The 25574-nt window shown below is 34.9% G+C and overlaps 1 protein-coding gene across 1 annotated transcript in view; it reads left to right on the forward strand.

The window, feature by feature from the left end:
• RSRC1 (arginine and serine rich coiled-coil 1) overlaps positions 1 to 8817 on the forward strand; it is a 365746-nt gene extending 356929 nt beyond the window's left edge. The window contains exon 7 of the mRNA XM_030822753.1: positions 8428 to 8817. Within this exon, the coding sequence (XP_030678613.1) occupies positions 8428 to 8453 (26 nt within the window). The 3' untranslated portion in view covers positions 8454 to 8817. The remainder of the gene's footprint in view (positions 1 to 8427) is intronic.
• Positions 8818 to 25574: the final 16757 nt, after the last annotated feature.

A 25574-nucleotide genomic window follows, 5' to 3' on the forward strand; every position in this document is an offset into this window, starting at 1 on the left:
AATCTTTCTCAGTGAGTTAAGTTGATGATCTGCTTAGACTGGCAATCATGTCACTTTACTGGCTAATTTCACAGGGTAGCTATTTCCTCTTGTGAGCTTTTGAGAAGTTGAAGTCTGATAATATGTGCCAGAATTTGGACTTTGAGTGCTGTAGTCAAAATCTGAAAGTTGAAATTTTGCCTTAGTAGGTACCTGTGTTTTATTGTAACAACCAGAAGATAGTTTGAACTTCCCAGCCACTACATGGAAGCTGAGATTCAGTAAAACCCAAAGTATATGGGTTTAGAATGCTTAAAACCCATTAGAGCCATCCTCAAACCAAGCCAAAAAAAACAAAAACAAAAACAAAAAAAACTGTAGGTTTAAGTGGCAGATCCCTACAAATAAGTAGATTCAAACTAAATGTGGATGAATTTGTACACATACAGTATAGTGTTCTTACCTTACTTGACCCCCAAATATCCTGGCTTTATGCTTTTTTCCAGGATCAACTAATTTTATGGTATACTGAGAAAAAAATGAATTTCAGTAGCAAGATTCCTCAATAGAATTATCTTCTTTTGGATCTCTTGGCATTGTTAATGAAAGCAAGCTATCTGATTTCACTTATCCTTATGATGTGCCCATAGTACAAATAGATGTAAGACTAAATGCAAATGTGTCTAAGCAAATTATAATTTTTAAGTACTGCTATGTTGTGTGGCGTTCTGATCAATGTAACTAATTAATAACAGTGGCCCTTATAAAACACTGTGGTACTGTAAATCACATGTGTAGTGCTTATGACCAAGCAACACAGTGAAAATATGTTGTAGTGGTTATTAGCCTAATCCTATTAATTCAGATCTTAATTGGAGTCTTAATCATTTGAAAATGAATGGCAGTGAGAGTAATCACAGATATTGAAATTTCAAGGTGATTTGTTTTTATGGAAAAAAATAATATGAATGCTTATCTTAGCAAAAGAAACTTTTTTAATACTTCAGAACTCCTCATTTATATGTTGACAGTTGATATTTCTACATCTCTCTTGTTTTCATTAAATTAGCTCTAAGCATCTTTTAAAAGACATTTGGTTAAGAATTTCTTAAGTAACTATAGATAGTTGAACATTATAATTCTTTGTAAAGTAATTTTTAATTTAGACTTTTCACTAAATCACACTGACCTTATACTTAGTCTGCAATATACAGTACCTTTTTTCTTTCAGTTCCTGAGAATTGTTGAAAAAGCATATTCCTCCAATCGTAGCTGTTTTAATTAGCATCTTTAAAAATCTAGCATTCTAACTAGAGTATAAACTACAGGATTATAGAGGACTTAGTATCCACAATGCCTAACACGTAGTAGAAACTCAGTTTCTTGAATTGTTGCGTGATGAATGAATAAATCAATGACCAATTTCCCTTTATTCTTTTAAATTCATGCTAAGTAGCTTATTTTGAGCTTGCAGTGGGATTCCAAATAATCTCATTGAAAGTATAACCCAACTTTGTTAAGGGCTTTTCTAAGACAGCCCATAACTATTAAGCTATTGCTCTAATAATTTAGAGCATGCAAAATTAAACCAAGGAATGTCAAAATTTGCTAAACTATTTGCTAGATTCTTTGTTGTTGTTATTTGCTTCCAAATTTTTTTCTCTTGAGTTGTCTAGATACTTGAATGCTATCAAATTAAGAGTTCTCTGAGAGTAATTAATGTATAAGCTACATTTATTTTATTTCATATAGTTAGTCTAACTGCAAATCGAACCCTTAGATCAGTATGCATGTGTGTATATAGTTCTGTATCTGAAAGAATAAAAATCCTTTATTTTCAGTCTGTAAGCCACTAGTAATTCACTCTGTCACATCCTTTATACAATTCATCTCTTAATTTCTCAGCATGCTGATATGCAATACAGAGTTGAAAGCATTGCGAAAATGTAGATAAATGTTGTCTACCCAGCTCCCTTTATCCAGTCTCTGTTATCTCAGAAAAGCTATTGTATTAGCATAGCAAGATCTGTGCCATGCAAATTCATTCTATTATGCAGTCTTCCTTTGAGTGTTCTTAAATCAATAACATAATTATGTTTGCAAGTATTGCATCCAAAATAAAAGTCAGGCTGCACACCAAAACTGGTCCAGGATGACTACTTTGCCTTCCAGCCTTTAAACAATGGGGGCCCATTTAGAGTGCACTTCATGGTCCTTATATAGTTCAGTTGATTTTTCCACTTAGTAAATATTGCTGGTACATTGGAGATAGGTGCTCACTCTTGAGCCACTAATTCTTCCCACTTTAGTTGTTATAGGAATGTTATATCTTTCAGTAAAGGTCAACTAAATATTTAAAGTTTAAGTTTACAGTGTCCCTTTTTTTCTAATTCTAGATTATAAGTTAGGAAAAATGAATAGTATTAAATCTTTCAGTTCTGTTTTCTTTCTTATTCTTTGACTTAATAAATGACTTTCTCTTTTTCTCTGTATGTGTTTGAAAATGTTCTAACTATACTTTTAACGTATATAATTAGAAAGCATTTTAACTTCTTCTGTTTCTATTATTGAATGCATTAGCATAACTGCTTGGATTTTCTGTGTATTTTTATATTTAATTTGGTATGCATTTAAGGGTGCTAATTATGTTTTAAATCCTTTGTAAGCATAGTTGTCCTTCTTTGCATTTGACTTCTCTCTAATATGAATTTCCTATTTGTGGTATAAGTATTCTTATAAATACTTATAAATTTGTGGTATAAGTATTCTTATAAATACTTATAAATTTGTGGTATAGGTATTCTTATAAATAAGAATTCCTATTTGAATTCTTTTTCCCCTTGTGTTTATTCAAAACAGCTTTACCCATCTGTTAGTTTTTTTACTTCAAATATTTTTTGTTTCCAAAAGTGTTAGGCAGCCTTTTCTAAATTATTCGTGGGAATGGTGGACAGTGGAAATATGAACATAATAAAAGGCAGTTCATGTAAAGACAGCGCAGTCCTCAAGTCTCATTTATTTAAGTTTAAACTCATCAAATCTTTTGCCAGAGCTGATTGACAAGAAGTAAAATAGATTAGCCTTAATTTATTTTTCTTTTTTCTTTCTTAATAATCATTCAGTGAAGGTGAGGTAAAGAGTACTAGTAACTGAAAGGCAAGGTGGTTGCCAGACAATGTTCTAAGTATTTTACCTATTAACTGTCTTAATCATCATGAACTCTATACAGTTTGTGCTATTATCCCTGTACAACAGGGAGGATAGGAAACAAAGGCACAGTGCTTAATAGCTTGCTCTGTAGCTAATAAGTGGTGAAGCCAGGATACAAACCCAGGCAGTCAGACTCCAGTACACATTTCCCTCTTTAAATAGCCTGCATAAATCACAACCCTTAGAATCAGTGCTCAAAAATAATATAATTCTCTCTCTTATCCTTTGCCTTCCTCTCTGGAGCCTGCCCTCCAGCTCCTAGGAAGTTGCTTACTGTAAAGTTTTCCTGTCCTAACTTAGATCTAGATCCGTACTAGGTTGCCTCACTTGAGTTTCTGGGACACCCAATAGGTGAGGTACTCCAGTTAGAGGCACATTTTGTCAGGGTGTCTGTGTCCTTTTTGCATAATCTCTATCTGCTTTTCTCCTACAGACTGCCTGGTCAATGTAAGATATTCATAGTGTGTCCTCCACACCTAGCCTTAAGAATCTGGACCAGAGCCAAACCTAAGCATCTAGTTTCTCAGGTTCCTTTCTCTGAGGTTTTTCCTGGCCCCGTGCTTTGTAGTTTCTAGCATAAAACACACTGAGCACCGAGTCTGAGCACACCCAGAGAGAGAACTGTTATAATCCCTTCTTTCCCTAAACTGTGGTTCATCACCTAAGACCCATAGACCCTAAGACCCTTTGTTCCTTCTGGATACCCTTTATAAGAAAGTAGGAGTGAAGTTGAAAGGAGAAGTTAGCAGGTACAAGGGCATCATTTAGGAATCACTATTTATTCAGTTTGCATGTAGATCCAAGTAGGTTAGACAAAAGTAACATGATTCTCCTTTCTAGCCCTCATCCTGAATTGGCTACTCATTGTTTTTTGTTTTTTGTTTTGTTTTTTTTTTTGAGACGGAGTCTCGCTCTGTCACCCAGGCTGGAGTGCAGTGGCACAATCTCGGCTCACTGCAAGCTCCGCCTCCCGGGTTCACGCCATTCTCCTGCCTCAGCCGCCCAAGTAGCTGGGACTACAGGCACCTGCCACCACGCCCGACCAATTTTTTGTATTTTTTTTTAGTAGAGACGGGGTTTCACCATGTTAGCCAGGATGGCCTCGATCTCCTGACCTCGTGATCCGCCCACCTCGGCCTCCCAAAGTGCTGGGATTACAAGCGTGAGCCACCGCGCCCGGCCCTGAATTGGCTACTCATTGTAATATGCAATATTATTTCTTTCTTAGATTTAAACATTTGAAAATCCCCCCTTCTTTATCTTACTTTATTAGGTGGTTCCATTGTAAGATTTAAAATGTCTCTTTAAGAAATTTGTGTTTCCTGTGTATCAGATTTAGTAATTCTATTAATATATGTTATAATTTTAAAATATTTCTATAATTTTTAACACATTAGCTCTAATGTTAGAGTACTGTTTTCTTTAAAAAGTAAACTGCTTAGCCTGAATACATTGCTTCATTGAATATTTTTCCTCAAGTTCTTATTTAGTAAAGAAAAAAGAAAAAGAAAATTCACTCAAGAGCACTCAGTCATTTATCCTAGCCATCTCTCTTATTTCCCTCAGCAGTGATTTGTCCTTTATAATACTCTTGATTATATGTCTGCAAGAACTTGATTGATAAATATTTTTAACCTTTCCCTTAGATTCAGTTTTTTCTATTCCATATTACATAGCATCAACCTGTTTCTCAGTTTCAGCGATTCCAGTAAATGTGTGTTAATTCATTTTTAACTTTTTAACCAAGCAAGGAATCCTTCCTTATTTTCATAGTAGCTAAGTCATAGTATTTTTGCTTTATACACATTCAGCTGTACTCTTTATGGAATTGGAAGCCAGTTTAGATCGCATTTTACTTATTTTCAGTAAGATGTTCATGTACATGAAATGCAGATATACTGATACCTATTTTATCATCATTGGGCCTCCAGTGACTGGCTATCATGTGTTTCCTTACTGATTTAAATATATTCTGTTTACTACAAACACAAATTTCAAAACCAACTCAAAGCTACAGGCTTTCTATTCAATCAGCTACTTACACTATAAATTAAACATTAGGAAGCTGACATACGTATTGAACGCCCACAGGTGTACAATCCTGAGAGTAACTTAGAGAAGCTAGCACAATCTAAGAAATCAATTGTGCTCTACTAGAAATAGACCTAGCTGACTTCCTCTGGCTGAAGTAACAGAATGAGGTTCAGAATCTCAGCTCTGCCATTTCCTAGCTCTGTGATCAAATAAATCACTTAACCTCACTGCGACTCTAAAGTGGGGAAAATGATAAAAGCTCCCTGGAATCATTATAATATGAAATGGCGATAGTATTTAAAAAGCACTTCAGGCCAGGCATGGTGGCTCACGTCTGTAATCCCAGCACTTTGGAAGACCAAGGAAGGAGGGTTGCTTGAGCCCAGGAGTTCAAGACTAGCCTGGGCAACATAGTGAGACCCCATCTCAAAAAGAAAAAAAATTAGTCAGGCATGGTTGTGCCCATCTGTAATCCCACCTACTCAGGAGGCTGAGGCAGGAGGATCACCTGAGCCCAGCAGTTCGAGGTTCCAGTGAGCTGTGATTAAGTCCGTTAAGAAAAAAAAATGTCAAGTCAAGCTCTCTCAAGTCCAGAGCTGCTCTCTAGTCTCTTAAGAGAAAAAAATACTTCATAACTAAATATAAACTATTGTTATTACTCAGAATTGCAACACAAAAGAGTATAATGATTATTCTTTTATCTTTCATCCCTTTAGTGACTTTTATCAACTCAAAAAATATTTACTGAATATTCACTACATACTGTTCCAAGCTGTATGAATAGATCAGTCAAAGAGAAAATCAAAGCCCCTATACTCAAAGAGCTTACATTCTAGAGGATAAGGTGAGACAGAAAATAAAAATGAAAACAAATCATAAAATACACTAAATTCAAATAAGGGTTATTGTTTTCACATCCTGTGTGACCTTAGGTAATCCCTTTGAACCAAGTTTCCCCATCTGTTAATAAGTATGATAATAATCTATCTACTATCTAAATATGTAGTTACGTAGTACGTATGAAACCATTTTATAGACTTTATAAAATATTAGTTACTGCTTTTGTTTGTCTGGTTTTTAGCACAATTTGGCATACTCACCATAGTATGCACCTTCAGGGATGCAGAAATGAAAGATATGGTTCTCTGTTGCTCTCAAAGAACTTACAGTCAATTTAGGAAAACATGGCAAATGTACCTGAAATGGTAGCAGAGTACATGATATAGTAATGTATAGTTATGGGCTAAATTGTTTAAGGTTACTAAATGAGACACAAATTTACATTAAAGCAAGGTGTATATTTTTTCTGTTTTCACTAGATTGACCTTACTGAAACTTCAGAAACTGTATTTTGTATGTTTCTTTCCAAGATGAGTATAAAATTTATTTTACTTGGCTAAGTTTTCTGTGTTCTTATAGTAACAATTAAATACTAGCACAGAAGCAACTCCATTTGATCATATTATTACTATTACCTGTGAGGAAAAATTATTTTCTTTTCTTTTCTTTTTTTTTTTTTTTTTGAGACGGAGTCTCGCTCTGTCGCCCAGGCTGGAGTGCAGTGGTGCAATCTCGGCTCACTGCAAGCTCCGTCTCCCGGGTTCACGCCATTCTCCTGCCTTAGCCTCCCGAGTCGCTGGGACTACAGGCACCTGCCACCATACCCGGCTAATTTTTTGTATTTTTAGTAGAGGTGGGGTTTCACCTTGTTAGCCAGGATGGTCTCGCTCTCCTGACCTCGTGATCCGCCCACTTCGGCCTCCCAAAGTGCTGGGATTACAGGCGTGAGCCACCGCGCCCGGCCAGAAAAATTTTCTACAAATACATTTCATGATCTTTTTCAAGCTAGCTCTAAGTAACTCAAGTATTAAAGCCTATACCACTTACCATAGCAGACACTTTTATTGAAAAATTTCTGTCATTAAACATGTTTTTATTTTCTCAATTTAGCAGCATTAGCTTGATTCTAATTATCCTGAGATAAAAGCACTCCTTGGTGACTACACTCCTGCTTTCTTTCAAAATCGTTCGATTCAGATGTTATTTTTAAAGAAGTTTGGGCCGGGCGCGGTGGCTCACGCTTGTAATCCCAGCACTTCGGGAGGCCGAGGCGGGCGGATCACGAGGTCAGGAGATCGAGACCACGGTGAAACCCCGTCTCTACTAAAAAATACAAAAAATTAGCCGGGCGTGGTGGCGGGCGCCAGTAGTCCCAGCTACTCGGAGAGGCTGAGGCAGGAGAATGGCGTGAACCCGGGAGGCGGAGCTTGCAGTGTAGCCGAGATTGCGCCACTGCACCCCAGCCTGGGCAACAGAGCGATACTCCGTCTCAAAAAAAAAAAAAAAAAAGTTTGGCATAGTGATTAAGAGTAATTATCTGCTGCCAAATTTCCCAGATTCAGTGCCACTTACTAGCTTTATATCCTTAACCCATGCCTCTGTTTCCTCCTCTATACAATGAGGCTAATGAAAATATTTGCTCACTGGAGTGAATGTAAAGCACTTAGAATAATGCCTGACAGGTAGTAGGTAATATTATTATATAAGTGTTTGTTCTAGTATGCTTCAACTCTCTATAAAATTGTACCTGTTTTTACCTTCACAGCATCTTAGTTTTAGTATAAAAGTATGAGATTCTCATTCTTTCTTAGCATAAAAAAAGAATTGCCTACTGAAAAAATTTAACACCTTTACAAAATTAATTAAAAATTTGATAAAATTGAATCACAAGGCTAAACAGTGGATAAAATTTTCACTAAGATTTATTCTGATAAGTTTGTATCCAAATAACAAGGAAAATATATAGGCGAAGAATATAGTCGCAATCATTATTTGGTATATTACAACTTTCTTTTTTATTTTAAAAGTTTCTGTGGCTCACTTCCTGTGTGTCCATTTCGTTATATGAAAGGGAGAATATATCACACAAAAAACTTTGATTTTGTCTATCTGTTTACTCTGACAGGTCTCACCCAACAGTCTAGCTTCTTCTTAAGGCCAGTTCTTGATAATGATAGTAACATATCATCTCTCTGAGGGAAAATACTTGTCTCTTTACTAAGCCAGGAAGACCCACATCTAGTTGATCTAAAAACTACATTATGTTTTATAGTTACTAGTGTAAAAGATGGCCAAGAATTGTAATTTTATAATAGTTACATTTAATTCAGTCATCCTGAAGTCTACTACATCTTCTAATTTTAGAAATGCTACTAAAAGAGTGCCTTTAAAGGAAACTGTGCTGCAAAAATGATTCCCATGATGCATATATGATTCCTGTCTGTGGAATCAAAAGCTGAAGATGGATCAGTTAATACCATGCAAAGTCTTATACTATACTTCACCATATTCTTTGCAAAATGAAACAGTATAGCAGAGATCGAATAGAATGGTTATAGCTAAAGGCTGTATAATATGTTTGAACGATCTACACTTATTGAGAAGAAAACTGATGTTGAGTTAAATAAGCTGGCAACACTGTCTACCCGTCAAGTTATCTTAAATTTAATTTTTAGCAGAAATAAGGAGATATATCTATTTACTAAAAATAAAAAACATACCAGTGTTCACATCAGGAAAACAAGTTGGCAAGTGCCTGAATCAGGCTCTGTTGATATAAAATGATGATGATGACTTAGCCAAAGTAAAAATATTCTGCCTTAATTACAGGACTAGCATTTGGAAATTGTAATCACCTATTAACAGAAAACAGATGAAATTCAAATATTCTTTGAAACTTACATTGTTAGCATTAGTAAGACTCAAGTCTTATTAATAACTTTAATGATGTCAGAATGTGTTCACTATAACAAATTATTAGCTCTATTAAAAGAAATTAGACCAAAACTCAGTTTGAGCGTGTGAATATTTATCACATTATCATACTGCATAATCTCTTTGCCCCTAAGATACATGGCTGTAACATATTCAGAGATCAGTACTCTAAGGATACTAAATTACTGATTACATGCTAATATGTATTTTAAATAATGAAGCCAGGTGTGTCGTTTCTAAATAGAAGATTTTATCCCCAAAAAAGTTTTCTTTCCCAATGTATATTGTTAGCATCACTGGCGGACTTATGAACTTTGATATTACTCTTAGAGGTTTAGAGTGGGTATCCAAGAAGAATTGTATTATTGAAAATTTTATGGAAAATTAGCCTTGTTTTTCTCTGCTCTTAGAAACACACACACACACAGACACACACACACACACACACACACATATGTAACCATCTTTAATGTAATTGGCCTTTTCTTGAAAGTGTATATAAATTTAGTTTTCTGGGATTATGTGGTCTGCTATGTCCTTTATTTTCTAAAACCATGTTACTAGATGATGGGAGGGAGGTGGGAATGGAGAATTAATACAACATACATGATCAAAATGTTTTCTAAACTACAGTTGTTCCAGTATAATTTAGTTGGTGTAAAATTAAGAAATTGAATGGAGAAAACAGTTTATATAAACCTTGATTGTGCAAATTTAGTATGATTTGATAACTTACCACTGTTTTAAAATAGAGAAAGCTGAATTTATGTATATAAAATCATAATCTGATCAATTTTTGACATTTCCACCCTATTACAAACTATTATAATTCAAGATAAACAGCAGGACCCAATCGAAAGCATCTCCAATGCCAAGAAAAAAAAATTATTCTCTGTCATTCCCTATTAGACTGGGTACAGTGCATTAGACAACACATAGGGCAAGAGAGGTTGAGGTAGAACCAAAAGTTAGACTGTACTAGAAGAGATCCAAAGTTCAAGAAACTCACGTAACAAGAATCAGCATCCTAGGCTGGAAAACCAAGCAGACTCTAAGGTAGAGGATTTGGACAATGTTGGACTAGAGCCTGGGCTTTAAAAGCATGAGGCCATAGAGCAAGACTATGCATCTGAAGAAGATGCATGAAATGCTGACCCTAGCCCCAAGAGGCAATGTGTTACTGAGTCTTTTGCCTTCTGAGTCAAGGGCTCTTTTTGTACTCTCCTTAAGGCAGAACTAGTCCCAGGGTGTTGCCAGTGCAGACAAGTCTGCAGTGTGATAGGTAGATTAGGACATAAACTGCAGGCAGAAACAGAGTGATTTGGATATCAACAACACTTCAGTAGCATGGTGACTTTGGGTGAATCATTCAACTTCTAAGTCTTTATTTTTCCATCCATGGAAGAATTTAAACATTAAATTAATGTATGTGAAGCCCTTATCACAGAGCCTAGTATATATTTAGCATTCGGTAGAAGTTAGCTATTGTTATTATAGCAAAAGCAACAGTAATGATGGTATACCACTGGCTAGAGAAGGAGAGATCAGGGTAATGGGATTCAGGCAGTTCCTTGCTCCCTCTTCAAAGTAACAGTATCTTGCTCTGATTTCAGAGAAAATAATTCTGCTGTGACAAAGAACATTAATTGATAAAAATACCTTTATAATTTTAAGTAACATACAACTCAGATGCCTACCATGTATTTCTGTATACTGATGGTGAATTCACAGAATTTGCTGTGAATATACAAGTTGGGATGACTCAGACTTTCCTAAGCTATAAACGACTTCTGCAGACTCATTGGGAGTGGTAAGAAATTGTTGGAATGAGAGGAAAGAATTTAGCCATCTTATTGAATCCTATCCAACCAAGGTAGACGTTATTGCTTGTGATTTGGATTAAGCCCAGCTGTAGTGCTTCTCATGCTGGCAGAGTAAACACCAAAGTCCTAATATGTATCCTCGTTGGGCTTCAGAGCCAAAATACACTAAGACATTTTAGGAAAATACCACATTATGGTTGTTTTTGTGAAACGACAAAAAATACTTTATGTAAACAAAGAATAAGTCACTCTGCAAACAATTATTTAAAAAGCACTAAAATATAGATCACTAAAAAAGAAAAACTTTATGTAATAGCAACATTCTAGGTACCTTAGTAATTTTTATTATATTTAGTTATACCCAGCCCTTGTTCCTACCTACCATATATCAAGTTGGTTTTTAAATCCAAGTTGTTTTTTAATTCCAAGATAAGATTGTTTTTTGGTTTTTTTTTCTTTTTTTTTTTTTTTTTTGAGATGGAGTCTCACTCTGTTGCCCAGGCTGGAGTGCGGTGGCATGATTTCTGCTCACTGCAAGTTCCGCCTCCCGGGTTCACACAATTCTCCTGTCTCAGCCTCCCAAGTAGCTGGGACTACAGGCGCCCACCACCACACCCAGCTAATTTTTTGTATTTTTTAGTAGAGATGGGGTTTCACTGTGTTAGCCAAGATGGTCTCGATCTCCTAACCTCGTGATCCGCCTGCCTCGGCCTCCCAAAGTGCTGGGATTACAGGCGTGAGCCACCGCGCCCGGCCAGATAAGATTGTTTTTTATTCATTATCATTTTTGAGAACTTTGCAGGTCAGAAGTGCTATTGAACAACACCTACTTTGGGGATTGAAAATAATATCTTCTCTCTGTAAAATAACTTGAAATTGCATTTTCTTAGAAAAAAGAAAATATTCTCGCAGACTTTCAACTTCTAAAGCATCATGTTTTTTAAATACAAAACGTACAAGAGGTATATTGTACTTTGCAGTCGAGTACACATGCATATGTATACAAACCTGAAAAAAATACAAAATAATACTTGTCCATTTCCAAATTTTTTTCTGATTCTATTGCATCTTCAACAACACAAAACAAAATCAACCCGCTAATGGGTCATGATGCTCAGTTGGAAAAACACTGCTCTGAAGTAGTTTTCTACTATGTTTCTTCCTTACCCAAATCACTCTCATACTGTAAAAGGATGACTGCATAAATGTCTTCTTTTGAGAAGTGTCTGTTCATATCCTTTACCCACTTTTTGATGGGGTTGTTTGTTTTTTTCTTGTAAATTTGTTTGGGTTCTTTGTAGATTCTGGATATTAGTCCTTTGTCAGATGAGTAGATTGCAAAAATTTTCTCCCATTCGGTAGGTTGCCTGTTCACTCTGATGGTAGTTTCTTTTGCTGTGCAGAAGCTCTTTAGTTTAATTAGATCCCATCTGTCAGTTTTGGCTTTTGTTGCCATTGCTTTTGGTGTTTTAGACATGAAGTCCTTGCCCATGCATCACTGGCCATCAGAGAAATGCAAATCAAAACCTCAATGAGATGATATCTCACACCAGTTAGAATGGCCATCATTAAAAAGTTAGGAAACAACAGGTGCTAGAGAGGATGTGGAGAAATAGGAACACTTTTACACTGTTGGTGGGACTGTAAACTAGTTCAACCATTGTGGAAGTCAGTGTGTCAATTCCTCAGGGATCTAGAACTAGAAATACCATTTGACCCAGCCATCCCATTACTGGGTTTATACCCAAAGGATTATAAATCATGCTGCTATAAAGACACGTGCACATGTATGTTTATTGCGGCACTACTCACAATAGCAAAGACTTGGAACCAACCCAAATGTCCAACAATGATAGACTGGATTAAGAAAATGTGGCACATATACACCATGGAATACTATGCAGCCATAAAAAAGGATGAGTTCATGTCCTTTGTAGGGACATGGATGAAGCTGGAAACCATCATTCTCAGCAAACTATTGCAAGGACAAAAAACCAAACACCTCATGTTCTCACGGTCAGAATTGAACAATGAGAACACTTGGACACAGGAAGGGGAACATCACACACCGGAGCCTGTTGTGGGGTGGGGGGAGAGAGGAGGGATAGCATTAGGAGATATACCTAATATAAATGACGAGTTAATGGGTGCAGCACACCAACATGGCACTTGTATACATATGTAACAAACCTGCACGTTGTGCACATGTACCCTAGAAAAAGTATAATTAAAAAAAACAAAAAAGGATGAGAAATGTCCTTTTTTCACCTATGATTATATTTAAACTGAAGATAGTAAATTACTTCACATGTCAATGGAGTTGTTTTAGGCAAGTTTTTAATGTAAATAAATATAGTAATATAAAATGAAGTTAAGCAATTCAAAATTAGAAGCAACTAGATTTCTTTAAATTGGCATTCTATGTGAACTCAATAAATACTTCTTAACTGATTATAGATCATTTCCTTACAAGTAACTGTGAGCTTCTAGAGGACATTAAGTATTCTTACTTAGGATATTATTGTCTATTAAGTCTATAGTTAATGTAAATTTACAGCTTTTATGTGATATGTTATATGTGTAGGTGATATATTTCTTCACAGCTTTGGTTAGAGTTTATTAAGCTAGGTCAGAAGTACCCTCCCTTGTAGCACTATTTTTCAACACAAATCACTAACCACTAATGGAATTCATGTTAATGTGAATTTGATAATGAAGCCAAATCTGGCTTCATGATGATTTAGAATACGACACTGGGTTTGATTCCAGACCATTCCGATAAAGCAAATATCTCAATAAGGCCAGTCACACTAATTTTTTTGTTTCCCATAAAAGTTATGTTTACACTGTACCATAATCTATTAAGTGTGCAATAGCATTATGGTCTAAAAACCAATGTACATACCTTAGTTGAAAACATACTTCATTGCTAAAAAATGCAAACGATCATCTGAGCCTTCAGCAGGTTGTAATCTTTTTGTTGGTGGAAGGTCTTTCCTCAGTGTTGATGGGTGCTCACTGATCAAGGTGGTGGTTGTTGAAGGCTAGCATGGCTGTGGCCATTTTAAATAAGACAACAATGAAGTTTGCTGCATTGATTGACTCTTCCTATCATGAAAGACTTCTCTACAGCACATGATGCTGTTGGATAGCATTTTATTTATTGTAGAACTTCTTCTTTCAAAAGTTGGAGTCAATCCTTTTAGCCACTTTCTCTGCTCATCTGTAAGAAGCATTCATTCTAGTTTCATGAAATTGTAGCTATTCAGTCATATCTTCAGGCTCCACTTCTAATTCTAGCCCTTCTCTTTTGCCTAGCTGATACCTACCAATCCTTCAGGTCTCACCTAAAATATCATATCTTCAGAGGAACTGAATTCTTATGTCATAGCTTGATCAAATCTCCTGCGATGCTCTATTCTAGTACCTTATGCTGTCTTTTCATAGCATTTATCACAGTTGTTGTTTTGGAGGAGAGACGGGGGTGGTTGAGACAGGGTCTTGCTCAGTTGCCCAGCTGAAATGTAGTGGTATGATCTTGGCTCATTGCAGCCTCAACCTCCCAGGCTCAAGACATCCTCCTGCTTCAGCCTCCAGAGTAGCTGGGACTACAGGCAAGCATCATCACACCTGGCTAATTTTTTTTATTTTTTTGTAGACATGAGGTCTCACTATGTTGCCCAGGCTGGTCTTGAACTTTTGGGCTCAAATGATCCTCCCACCTCGAACTCCCAAAATGCTGGGATTACAGGCATGAGCCACCATGCCCAGCACAATTGTTAATCATTCATTTTCTTCAACAAATATTTATTGAGCCACCTCCTATATGCCAGGCATTGTTTTAATCCTGGGCCTCCAAAACATGGAGTGCACATTCTAGTGGAAAGAGACAGATAATGAATAAACAAACAAGTAAATGCATACAGACATACCTTGTTTTATTGCACTTGGCAGGTAACTGTGTTTTTTTACAGATTGAAGGTTTGTAGCAAGCCTGCATCGAGCAAGTCTGTTGGTGCCATTTTCCCCAAAAGTATATGCTCATTTCCTATCTCTTTGTCACATTTTGATGATTCTCACAATATTTTAAACATGCTCATTATATCTATCATTGTGATGACTGATCAGTGGTCTTGGATGTTACTATAGTAGTTGATTTGGGGCATGATGAACTGCAACCATATAAGACAATGAACTTAATAGATAAACGTTGTGTGTGTTCTGACTGCTCCACTGACTGGCTATTCCTCTCTCTCTCTCTCCCTGGCCTGGAGGCTCCCTATTCTCTGAGACACAATATTGAAATTAGGCCAGTTAATAACCTTACAATGGCCTCTAAGTGTTCAAGTGAAAGGAAGAGTCGCATGTCCCTCACTTACATCAAAAGCCAGAAATGATTAAGCTTAGTGAGGAAGGCATGTCAAAAGTCCAGAGAGGATGAAAGCTAGGTATCTTGTGCTAAACATTTAGACAAGTTGTGAATGCAAAAGAAAAGTTCTTGATTGAAATTAAAGGGCTACTCCAGTGAACATATGAATGATAAGAAAACAAAACAGCCTTATTTCTGACAGGGAGAAAGTTGGAGTGGTCTGGATAGAGGGTCAAACCAGCTACAACATTCCCTTACGTCACAGCCAAATCCAGAGCAAGGTCCTAACTCCCTTCAATTCTATGAAGCTGAGAGAGGTGAGGAAGCTGCTGAAGAAAAATCTGAAGCTAGCACAGCTTGGTTTGTGAGGTTTAAGGAAAGATGTAGTCTTCATAACATAAAAGTGCAAGATGAAGCAGCAAGTTGTGTAAAAGATCTAGCTAAGATCACTGATGAAGGCAGCTATGCTAAACAACAGATTTTCAATGCAGAGGAAACAGCCTTGTATAGGAAGCAAATGCCATCTAGGATTGTCATAGGTAGAGAGGTGAAGTCAATGTCTGGTGTCAAAGCTTCAAAGAACAGGCTGACTCTTGTCAGGGGCTAATGCAGCTGGTGACTTTAAGTTTGAAGCCAGTGCTCATTTCCCATTCCAAAAATCCTAGGGTCCTTGAGAATTATGCTAAACCACCTTTGCCTGTCTTCTATAAATGGAACAACAAAGCCTGGATGACAACACATCTGTTTATAGCATGGTTTACAGAATATTTAAAGCCCACTGTTGAGACATACTGCTCAGAAAAAAAGACTTCTTTCAAAATATTAATGCACATTGACATGTACAAGGAGAATAATGCCTCCTAACCCAGCATTTGTTCTCCAGCCCCTGGATAAAAGAACTAATTTCAACTTTTCAAGTCTTAATATTTAAGAAATATATTTTGTGGGGCTAGAGCTGCCATAAGTAGTGATTCCTCTGATGGATCTGGCCAAAGTAAATTGAAAACCTTCTGGAAAGGATTCATTGTTTTAGATGCCATTAAGAACATTTGTGATTTATAGGAAAAGATCAAAATAGCAATATTAACAGAAGTTTGGAAGAAGTTGCCTCCAACTCTCATGGATAACTTCGAGGGGCTCAAGACTTCAGTGGAGGAAGTAACAGCCTTTGTGTTGAAAATAGGAGAAGAACTAGAAGAGGAACCTGAAGATGTGACTGAGTGACTGCAGTTTCATGATTAAACATGAACAAATGAGTAGTTGCTTCTTATGGATGAGCAAAGAAAGTGGTTTCTTGAGATGGAATCTACTCCTGGTGAAGACAGTGTGGACACTGGAAATTACAACAAAGGCTGTGGAGCATTACATAAACTTAGTTGATAAAGCAGTGGCAGCGTTTAAGATTGACTCCCAATTTTTGAAAGCAGAAGTTCTACAATAAATAAAATGCTATCCAACAGCATCACGTGCTATAGAGAACTCTTTCATGACAGAAGAGTCAGTCGATGCAGCAAGCTTCATTGTTGTCTTATTTAAAATGGCCACAGCCACCCTAGCCTTCAGCGACCACCACCTTGATCGGTGAGCAGCCATCGCTATTGAGGCAAGACCCTCCACCAGCAAAAAGATGATGACTTGTTAAAGACTCAGATGATCATTTGCATTTTTAGCAATAAAGTATGTTTTAAATTAAGGCATGTACAGTGTTTTTTAGATGTAACGCTATAGCACACTTAAAAGACTATAGTATAGTGTAAACATAACTTTTATATGCACTAGGGAAGCAATAAGTGTTACTGAGTTTGTTGCAATACTTGCTTTAGTGTGATGTTCTGGAACCAAACCAAGAATATCTCCGAAGTATGCCTGTAATGTATGAAATGAAATGACGACAGGTCACAAGGAGAACAATGGAGCATGGTGATGGGATAGGTTTGGGGGAGGGATTTTTTTTATATATATAGGAAAGCCCTATGATAATATAACCTTTGAGCAAAGTCTTGAAGTAAGAATATGAACACCTTTTGAAGTTAATACTTTCCTGTTTTCTTTTTTTTTAACAAGTTGCATTCTTGCACATCTGTATTCTTAAAATTCGAATTGTTTGATGTTGTATCTGCTTGATAATTCTTCAAAATAAGAGAGCTATGATCTCAGCACTGTACTCCAGCCTAGGCGACAGAGTGAAACCCCCATCTCTAAATATTAAAAATAATAAAAAATAAAATGCAAATATTATATCTTGCAAACCAGCATTAGTGAATTTGGATTATATAGCATCTTATCACTCCTACCACTTTGGTATTTTTTAAATTAGTATTTTCACTAGAATATTACAATCATTTTACACTGTTAGACCTACATTTTTGGGGTTTTTTTTTTCTTTCTGTTTTTTAATTCTTAAAGGATGTTGGACTTTTTGAAATATTTTTTTCTATGTCTTGTTGAGATGATCATGTGGGTTTTGTCTTTATCTATCCTACATCTGTAAACATTTAAAATAATGGTGATTTCTTTGTAGAGATAGTAGAGAGTAAAACAAGCCTGATTTATTATACTAAAACTAGATAAATTAAACTCTCAGACTTAATGAATTGAGACTGTCTTAAATAAACATCAAGCAAAAATGGAATTCTGACTATTATTCCTCTCCCCCAAAATTAAGTCTTGTTTCAACATCCATCTTTAGTATCAGTGTAGAGCCATGTCATGAGTTACTGTTTATTTGTAAGACCAACCTTGTCTATCCACAGTAAGATATCACTTTTATAACCTCCCCCTCCCTTCACTCCAGTTATTTCTTTTTCAGCAGTAACTTAAACTAATAAGGTCAAACTTGGAAAATTTTCTAAAGAGGCCAGGAAAACCTAGTTAGTAGAAATAGAAATGATTGTGAATCAGAAGTCTGGTCAGTTTCATCCCAGAAATTCTATATTTTCTTTTCAATTTATTTGAAGTCCTCAGTAATAGTTTATCAGTCAGGTGTTTACTAAAAGAAATATATCTAGGGAAAGGAGTTGAGAGTACTGTTGTATTCATTAATAAATAGAAGGTTATTGATTAAAGATAAAAGGAAAAAAAGCAAAAAAAAAAAAAACCTTGCCGATAGAAATAAAACAGACATGTAGGGAAGATGTCAACATCATATGGCATTTTATTGTTGTGGATTAATTTTTGTATGTGTATTTTTGGAATTTACCAGTGATGATAGATTTTTTAAATCAATTGGAATAATGAGAGCATATCAAATAAATAAAATAAGTTACTGCCTTGTGGACACAGTGATCAGAATATCTTTGAGGATTCTGATATCTTGAGTATGCTTTTAATATTTTGATTATGCTTTTAAATATATTTTTTAAAAATATTTTTAAAATAATATATCTAAATATAATATAAAATATAAATTAATAAAATAAAATATGGATTCCCAGAACAAAAGAATCAGGATAAGCCCAATGATTGTTATTCAGCCTGTGAACACCAACCCATAGATTGGCATTTGCGAACCATTGCCCTATTCCATTCATTTTGTAGCTAATAACATAAGATAGTATATTTTTTCCCAATGAGTTTGTTTAACATATCCAAGTTATTGTTGTCTCTTTCAATAGAGTCAGTTTTCAAGACATACAATAAGCTATAGCACCACCCAATTTTGCTTTTGTTTTTACTTTACTAAAAACCATTTAACCAAGCTTGATACCCCACCTTGTTCACCAGATATGACTCCAAATGCCTACAGAAATACTGACCTTACTCAGAATAGTTACTTTCAATATTTGATAATAATATTTTTCCACAAATGATGTCACTATACTAAACTAACAAGGCTTTTTTGTAATAAATAACACAGATTTGTTTGAGCCATCATGTTTGTGATATTGCCTGTAGGTATTAAATGGCTAATTTAACTGATCCATCATACCCTTAACATTGGCCTAATTACTAACAGATTTTGAGGCAATAGATATCAAATACTATTCCAGAAATCTTGATTACCCTTCATTTTCTCTTTATTTTAAAAAGTACAGATTTTTCTCTCAAGATTTCAGTATTTTTATTGAGAAAATGTTTTCCTTCGCAAAAGTCAAGGGTAACCATTTAGCACACCTTCAAGTCCGTCTTTCACATGCATTTGCTGGAGGGTTCACCTTTGGAACCAGACAGACTTCCCACAGCATACAAAACTACATGAGGGTGAAAGGAATCAAGGTCATACAAATAGGAAATGAGGTTTTATTCCCCTTAAAAATTAAAGTTTTCCATCTGTTAGTATATTTGGATATAGTAAAATTCTAGCTGTAGTTTAAAGAAATATGTGCTATTTTAGAAGTTTTAGAAGCAATTATTATGGAAGAATAGTGATATATCAAATTAATACAAATTATTTTGGATTTTTTTAGAAGAATAAAAAGCCCTGAAGTTCAGAAGCTCAACTAAGTGTGTGTTTTTAAAGTTTTATTCTTTTTTCAGTTATTTAGTCTTTAATCATTTAATTAATCTATAATTTAATATATTTAACATCAAAAAGACATTTCACAGATCTTTCATACATTGAAAAGCCATATTTTCAATGAAGGAAAACTTTTTACTTTTGGTTAGAAAGTGCTCTGAATGCAAAATTTGTTTTTTTCTAATTTTTATATTATGGTCTCTTAGATGGAAATTAGGTTAATTATAAACATCATGGCCCGCATATCAGTAACTGACATTTGGACATGCCTGCAGTGTACTGAAACCATATTCAGTTGTGCATTTTATATTAACTTGTCTATGATTTATTTTACCTTGAAAGTGACTATCGCACATGAAGAATACTACCGTAATTTCTCTTCCCCTGCAAAATAAACAAAAACTTTGTGAATTTTTCTAAACTCTCTTAGGTTGTGTTTAAATTTGTGACTGATTACAGAGCATCACTGGCATGTCTTTAAATGTATTGTTTAATTCATTATCATAAAGTACTATCTAGAATATTCACTATTCTTATGTGAATATGCAATCACAGGTATATTCACATAAGAACCACATGAATTTCTCTGGGGAAAGGGTATAGTGTCTCTTGGTACTGCCCATCTGAATCTAATTCAACGGAATCAAGATTTTATTTTATTTTATTTTATTATTGTACTTTAAGCTTTAGGGTACATGTGCATAATGTGCAGGTTTGTTACATATGTATCCATGTGCCATGTTGGTGTGCTGCACCCATTAACTCGTCCGTCATTTAGCATTAGGTGTATCTCTTAATGCTATCCCTCGCCCCTCCCCCCACCCCACAACAGTCCCCAGAGTGTGATGTTCCCCTTCTTGTGTCCATGTGTTCTCGTTGTTCAGTTCCCACCTATGAGTGAGAACATGCGGTGTTTGGTTTTTTGTCCTTGCGATAGTTTACTGAGAATGATGATTTCCAGTTTCATCCATGTCCCTACAAAGGACATGAACTCGTCCTTTTTTATGGCTGCATAGTATTCCATGGTGTATATGTGCCACATTTTCTTAATCCAGTCTATCGTTGTTGGACATTTGGGTTGGTTCCAAGTCTTTGCTATTAAGATTTTTAAACAAGAACATGAAAGGAAGGACAAGCCTGAGCTTTCAGAAATGACCTGCAGAAGAAGCGGAAAACCACCTTGCTATGTGAGGAAGGAGGTGCTTGAGCTTTATTTTGGTGGGCTGATTTGTGGGCCGCTAGGAAGTAGTGTCGTTTATATTGTCATCTGACTCAGCCCCAGAAGCCAATTTCCTTAATCGGCATAGCTTGTTCTTTATTCAACTTACACCTAAGTCATGTTACGTATCAAATAAAGCCTTATGATTGGTGCCCATCACTTCCTAATCCTCATCAAGCTAGAGTCAGTGATCCTGCTCTGTGTATCCAGGTTACCCTGTACTGTTCTATTTGCATAGCTAAACCCTAAACTACAGATCATAGGCAATCACTGAATAAACTTTGTGATTTTTTTAGTGTTCTCTCATCTCAAAAATTGGGAAATTGAGTCACAAATTGGTTATTTACACAAATCACAGAACAGAAACTATATCACGTAGTTGGGAAATTACTGTGAGTTTGGAATTCAGTTTGGTCAACAGCATTGAAATTTTTTGGAATTCAGTTTGGTCAACAGCATTGAAATTTTATTTTTTAATCATAGCAGCTGAATTAAGTTACTAGTTCCTGAAAGAGGTAGAGCACAGCAGCTCACAGACTGGCTGTGTCACAAACTGAAAGAAGACAGGAATCAAGCAAAAGAAAGTAATTTAAAAACCTAATTGAGGTTATTTTAAATGTGAATTTGTATACAAACAAATGTTGAAAGCTTCTTGAAGATATTTACAGTGTACTGCCTTTCTTTCTATATTCTTATTCCATTTTCTATTTGGATGAACTCCTCTGCTTTTTGTCATTTAAATGGTAATAATAATGTGGGCTCTACTAGAATGTGAGCTGCTAAGAGCAGAGACCATTTCTGTATGTAGACTTTGGTTTGCCCAGCACCTAGCACAGAGTGATTTGTGTAATGATTAGAAAATGAAAGATTATGATTCCGTAAGGAATCCTAAAAACTCAAAGAGTTCATTTTGAAAATGCAGAATTTGATTCTTTTAATCTAGAAAGGCAGTTTAATAAAGTCATTAAACTGATTTATTGTTTGAATGTACTTGTCTTTGTTTTTCCCCTCAATAAAAATAGTTTTATTGAAATTATTGAATTCTTTTTAATAGTGAATTAACTAATTAGTTTAATAAAATTCACATTTACAAAGAGAAAGCTACTACTCAGCAGAAGAAAAAACAGATAAATTAATAGCATTGCTGAGGGTCTTATCCAAAAAATAAATACCAAATTGAAAATTATAAAATCAAAATGTATTTGCATTTATGCATATTTTAATATGATTTTGTTCAGTAATCTGTTTTACCTGTGTAACATAAATCTTAATCCAGCAAATATTCTTCAACTTTTAGTTTTCACTTTAATTATTATTACTTCACTTTAAGAAGCAATCAGTTCCCCTAAAACAGCCCTTGGATTTTTCAACAGATGGAAGTTTATCTTAGATCAAAACAAAGCTTCTGTTTCAATGTAGTCCTGCCTTTAGGCAGGAATGGACAAGAAGACTTCTTAAAGTCCCCTCCATCCCTTTGTTTTATTTGTAAATCTCACAGCTCTTTAGTGAGATAAAATAGATGGAACCTCCAGTGCCATAAAAGAAAATAGAAATCACGTCATCCTCAACTATCATACTCTGTAAGTTATTTTTACCTTTATTATTGAAAAGGTAGGCCTTAGAAGTATAGTAAACAATGTAATACTTAAAGTTATTATTTCCTAACCCATGAAAAAAAGTTTTTATTTCTCCACTTTATAGTTATGGTGTCCCTACATTATTTTTATTGTAATTGTATTGCCAAATCAGGTATGAGATTAGATGTTGGATGTTATATGTAATCTGCACAGAAATCAAATTATTTAACCTCTAAGCCCACAATACCCCTTCCTGCTGGTTTGCTGTTAAATATTCAGTATTTTCTTGTCATGAATACAAATGGAGGACAAATTAGAATCTACAGACAGCTGACCTGAGCTTCAGATTAGAGACTGGGGGGCTTGTGCTATTTTAAATGTTTTAATTATCATAGTCCCAGTAGCCATTTGAAGGACACACATAAAATCATTTTCAACAAAAGAAAAAGAAAAAGCTCATCCTCCTTCTTCCTCTTAATATGAATGTTTGACTGTGATTACATTTGCACTTCCATTGGTACTATGCTAATTTACTGCATTAAATTAGGTCTATTAGTGGTAGTAATTTTTTAAACACTAAACATTCACAGTAATATTTTCAGTTGGTGTGTTTGCCTTGTTGCGAGGATGATATGTATTTCTCATTTTATTTCATAGACAATAGATCTTCGGTGTTTAAGTATAAAGCCTAATTTAAACAACAGATCTGGTAATTCCCATTGAATATGGTAAAAATATATGGGAATAATGGACTAATTTAGATGTGATAGCATGTATTTGCATTAGTAAAGAATAGAGAACCCATGTGAAATGAGCTGAAAAGATCATTCTGGGAATGAAAAATGTTTAATGTGTGACAGTCTGAGATTTATCTTTAAATATTGATGCTTACTTGAAAACTTTCACAATTTAAAGGGGTTACAGATTGCAATGTTGTATTCATTGATTAAATAAAAATGTTTATAGGTATTTATAGAGCAAAGAAATAAATGTAATTTTTAAAAAGACAAATTTAAGTTTGTTCATTTAAAAAGTAAGTTTATATTAATTTTATTCTCAAGAATATATTATTCTGATGCCTACAGTCTTGAATTTGCATTTTTTTGTTTCTTGTATATATTGGTGTAATGTTGATTTGATTAGTTACGCCTGACTAGTAAGCAGTGAAACATTTTTATATACTCTTGGGAAATAAATTTGGCAGAAAATCAGCATGAGTAGATTTAATTATCACTCTGAGACCTTTTCCTTTTCTAGCTTAGTGATCCTGAAACTCCATGTGTCTCACTGAAATCTGTGTGGACGCTAAGCTTCGCTTCCCAATTTGTTCCTCCGTGCAATGATAAGCCAAGCAATTACTGGTTTATTGATTTTTCATCATGGCAAATTTAAAGTTGATTTTTTCCTGAAAAGGCAGGGGTGATTAAGTGTTTCCCCTCGGTTTAGTACAAGAGAGCTATGTGGCAGAATCTAATATCCTGAGGTCAACCTCTGCAGGCAGATAATACGGTGTCTTGGCCACGTGTTAAAGAGAGAAATCAGGGCTACAAATGTGATAGGATATATGTGGAGACAGTTTAATTTGCTCCATTTATATGAACAAGTCATGTGGCACATGCTTGGAAAACATCATTTTGAATGGACTTTGAAGTGAAGCCCACGTGGGTAGAAAGAATAAATGAGTACAAACAAGAAAGATGTTATTGGTTATTAAGGGAATTTCACTATCATTTTTAAATGAAAATAAGTAAACCATTGGTATATAGGATGTTCAAAACATGGAGTGAAATCCACATATACCATTGTGAGGATTTGCTGGTCTGTAAAATGCAAAAATAACCTGTCTTGTAAGAAAATTATGATTAAGTTATGCATACGAGTTTTAAATATATGTATACATTCTAATCTTTGCATGCAGTTCTCTGGCAGCAGTATATTTTTGTGCTTTTGAAAGGTAGAAATTTTTAAATCAAATATTCAGTGCATGATTCCAAAGTAATTTATGACTCAAACAATTTTTGGAAATGATATTATTTCCTAGGAGTTACTAATTATAAATAAGAATATACATAAAGAGAGACCTAACTGTGGTGAACTTTAAACCTAAAAATGGTGAGAAAGCTCATCTATAACTCGACTGAATACTTACCGTAATTCTTCAATAAAATGAAATGGTTCTAGTTTTAGCTTTTCCAGTTATAACAGGAAAATATGTTTGCTAAAACATAAAATATAAGATGCAGATTCTCTACATGCTAGTTTTTCTTAGTCTATTATATGAAAGCTAAATATTTAACAAAATGTTTAACAAATCTAACCTGGTCCTAAATCTACAGAGCCCATTTTCCAACTAGTTTTATCATTTTTCATTATGGTTCCTCAGTATTTACTCATTAGCAGTTTACTTTATTCTTCCTTTATCATTATGATTCCAGAAAGATTCTAATTGTTTTCTCCTGGTAACCTAAGAATGAAGATTGTAGGCTGCTTTATGTATCTCGTTTACTAAAAAGTCCACTTGGATGTGTCATAATTACCTGAAGTTGATTGTATGTTACATTTTTGGTGAATCACTGAAATTATTCCATGGTTTTAATATTAAAATATTTTTATTTCTAAAATAAGATAAACATTGGAATCCCTTGGAAACCATGGTGCTAAAAGCAAATATTTTATTATATACACAAAACCAAGCTTACTTTAATATATCTTTTAAAATCTAACACAAAGGATATAAAATGAATATATTAAGGTAACTCATAGCATCTATTATCTCACTAGCACCAAGGCAATGTATAACACCACGGTTCTGCCTCTGATTAAGTCTTTTCCTGTGAATTAAAACCCATGTGGCTAGATTGCACTTGACATTCAGGAATCTCTCTTCCACTTAGTTTATCAGTATTTCAGCTCGGAAGTTTTGTGGTTTTTATTTTTTCCTACATGTGACACTGACTGTCTTACTACTTTTTTGACATTGGTGAATCTCCCATCTCAAAGTTACATTTAGAAACATATGTGAATTATTTTCAGTTGTGTAATAAATTTACATGAGTATATTATTTTCCAATACAGGTTGACTTTAATAAATTAGATAACTGTGATTTTCACTGACTTACAGTTTTCATTTAGA

Source organism: Nomascus leucogenys, chromosome 11, assembly GCF_006542625.1.
Source record: "Nomascus leucogenys isolate Asia chromosome 11, Asia_NLE_v1, whole genome shotgun sequence".
NCBI classification, from domain to species: domain Eukaryota; kingdom Metazoa; phylum Chordata; class Mammalia; order Primates; family Hylobatidae; genus Nomascus; species Nomascus leucogenys.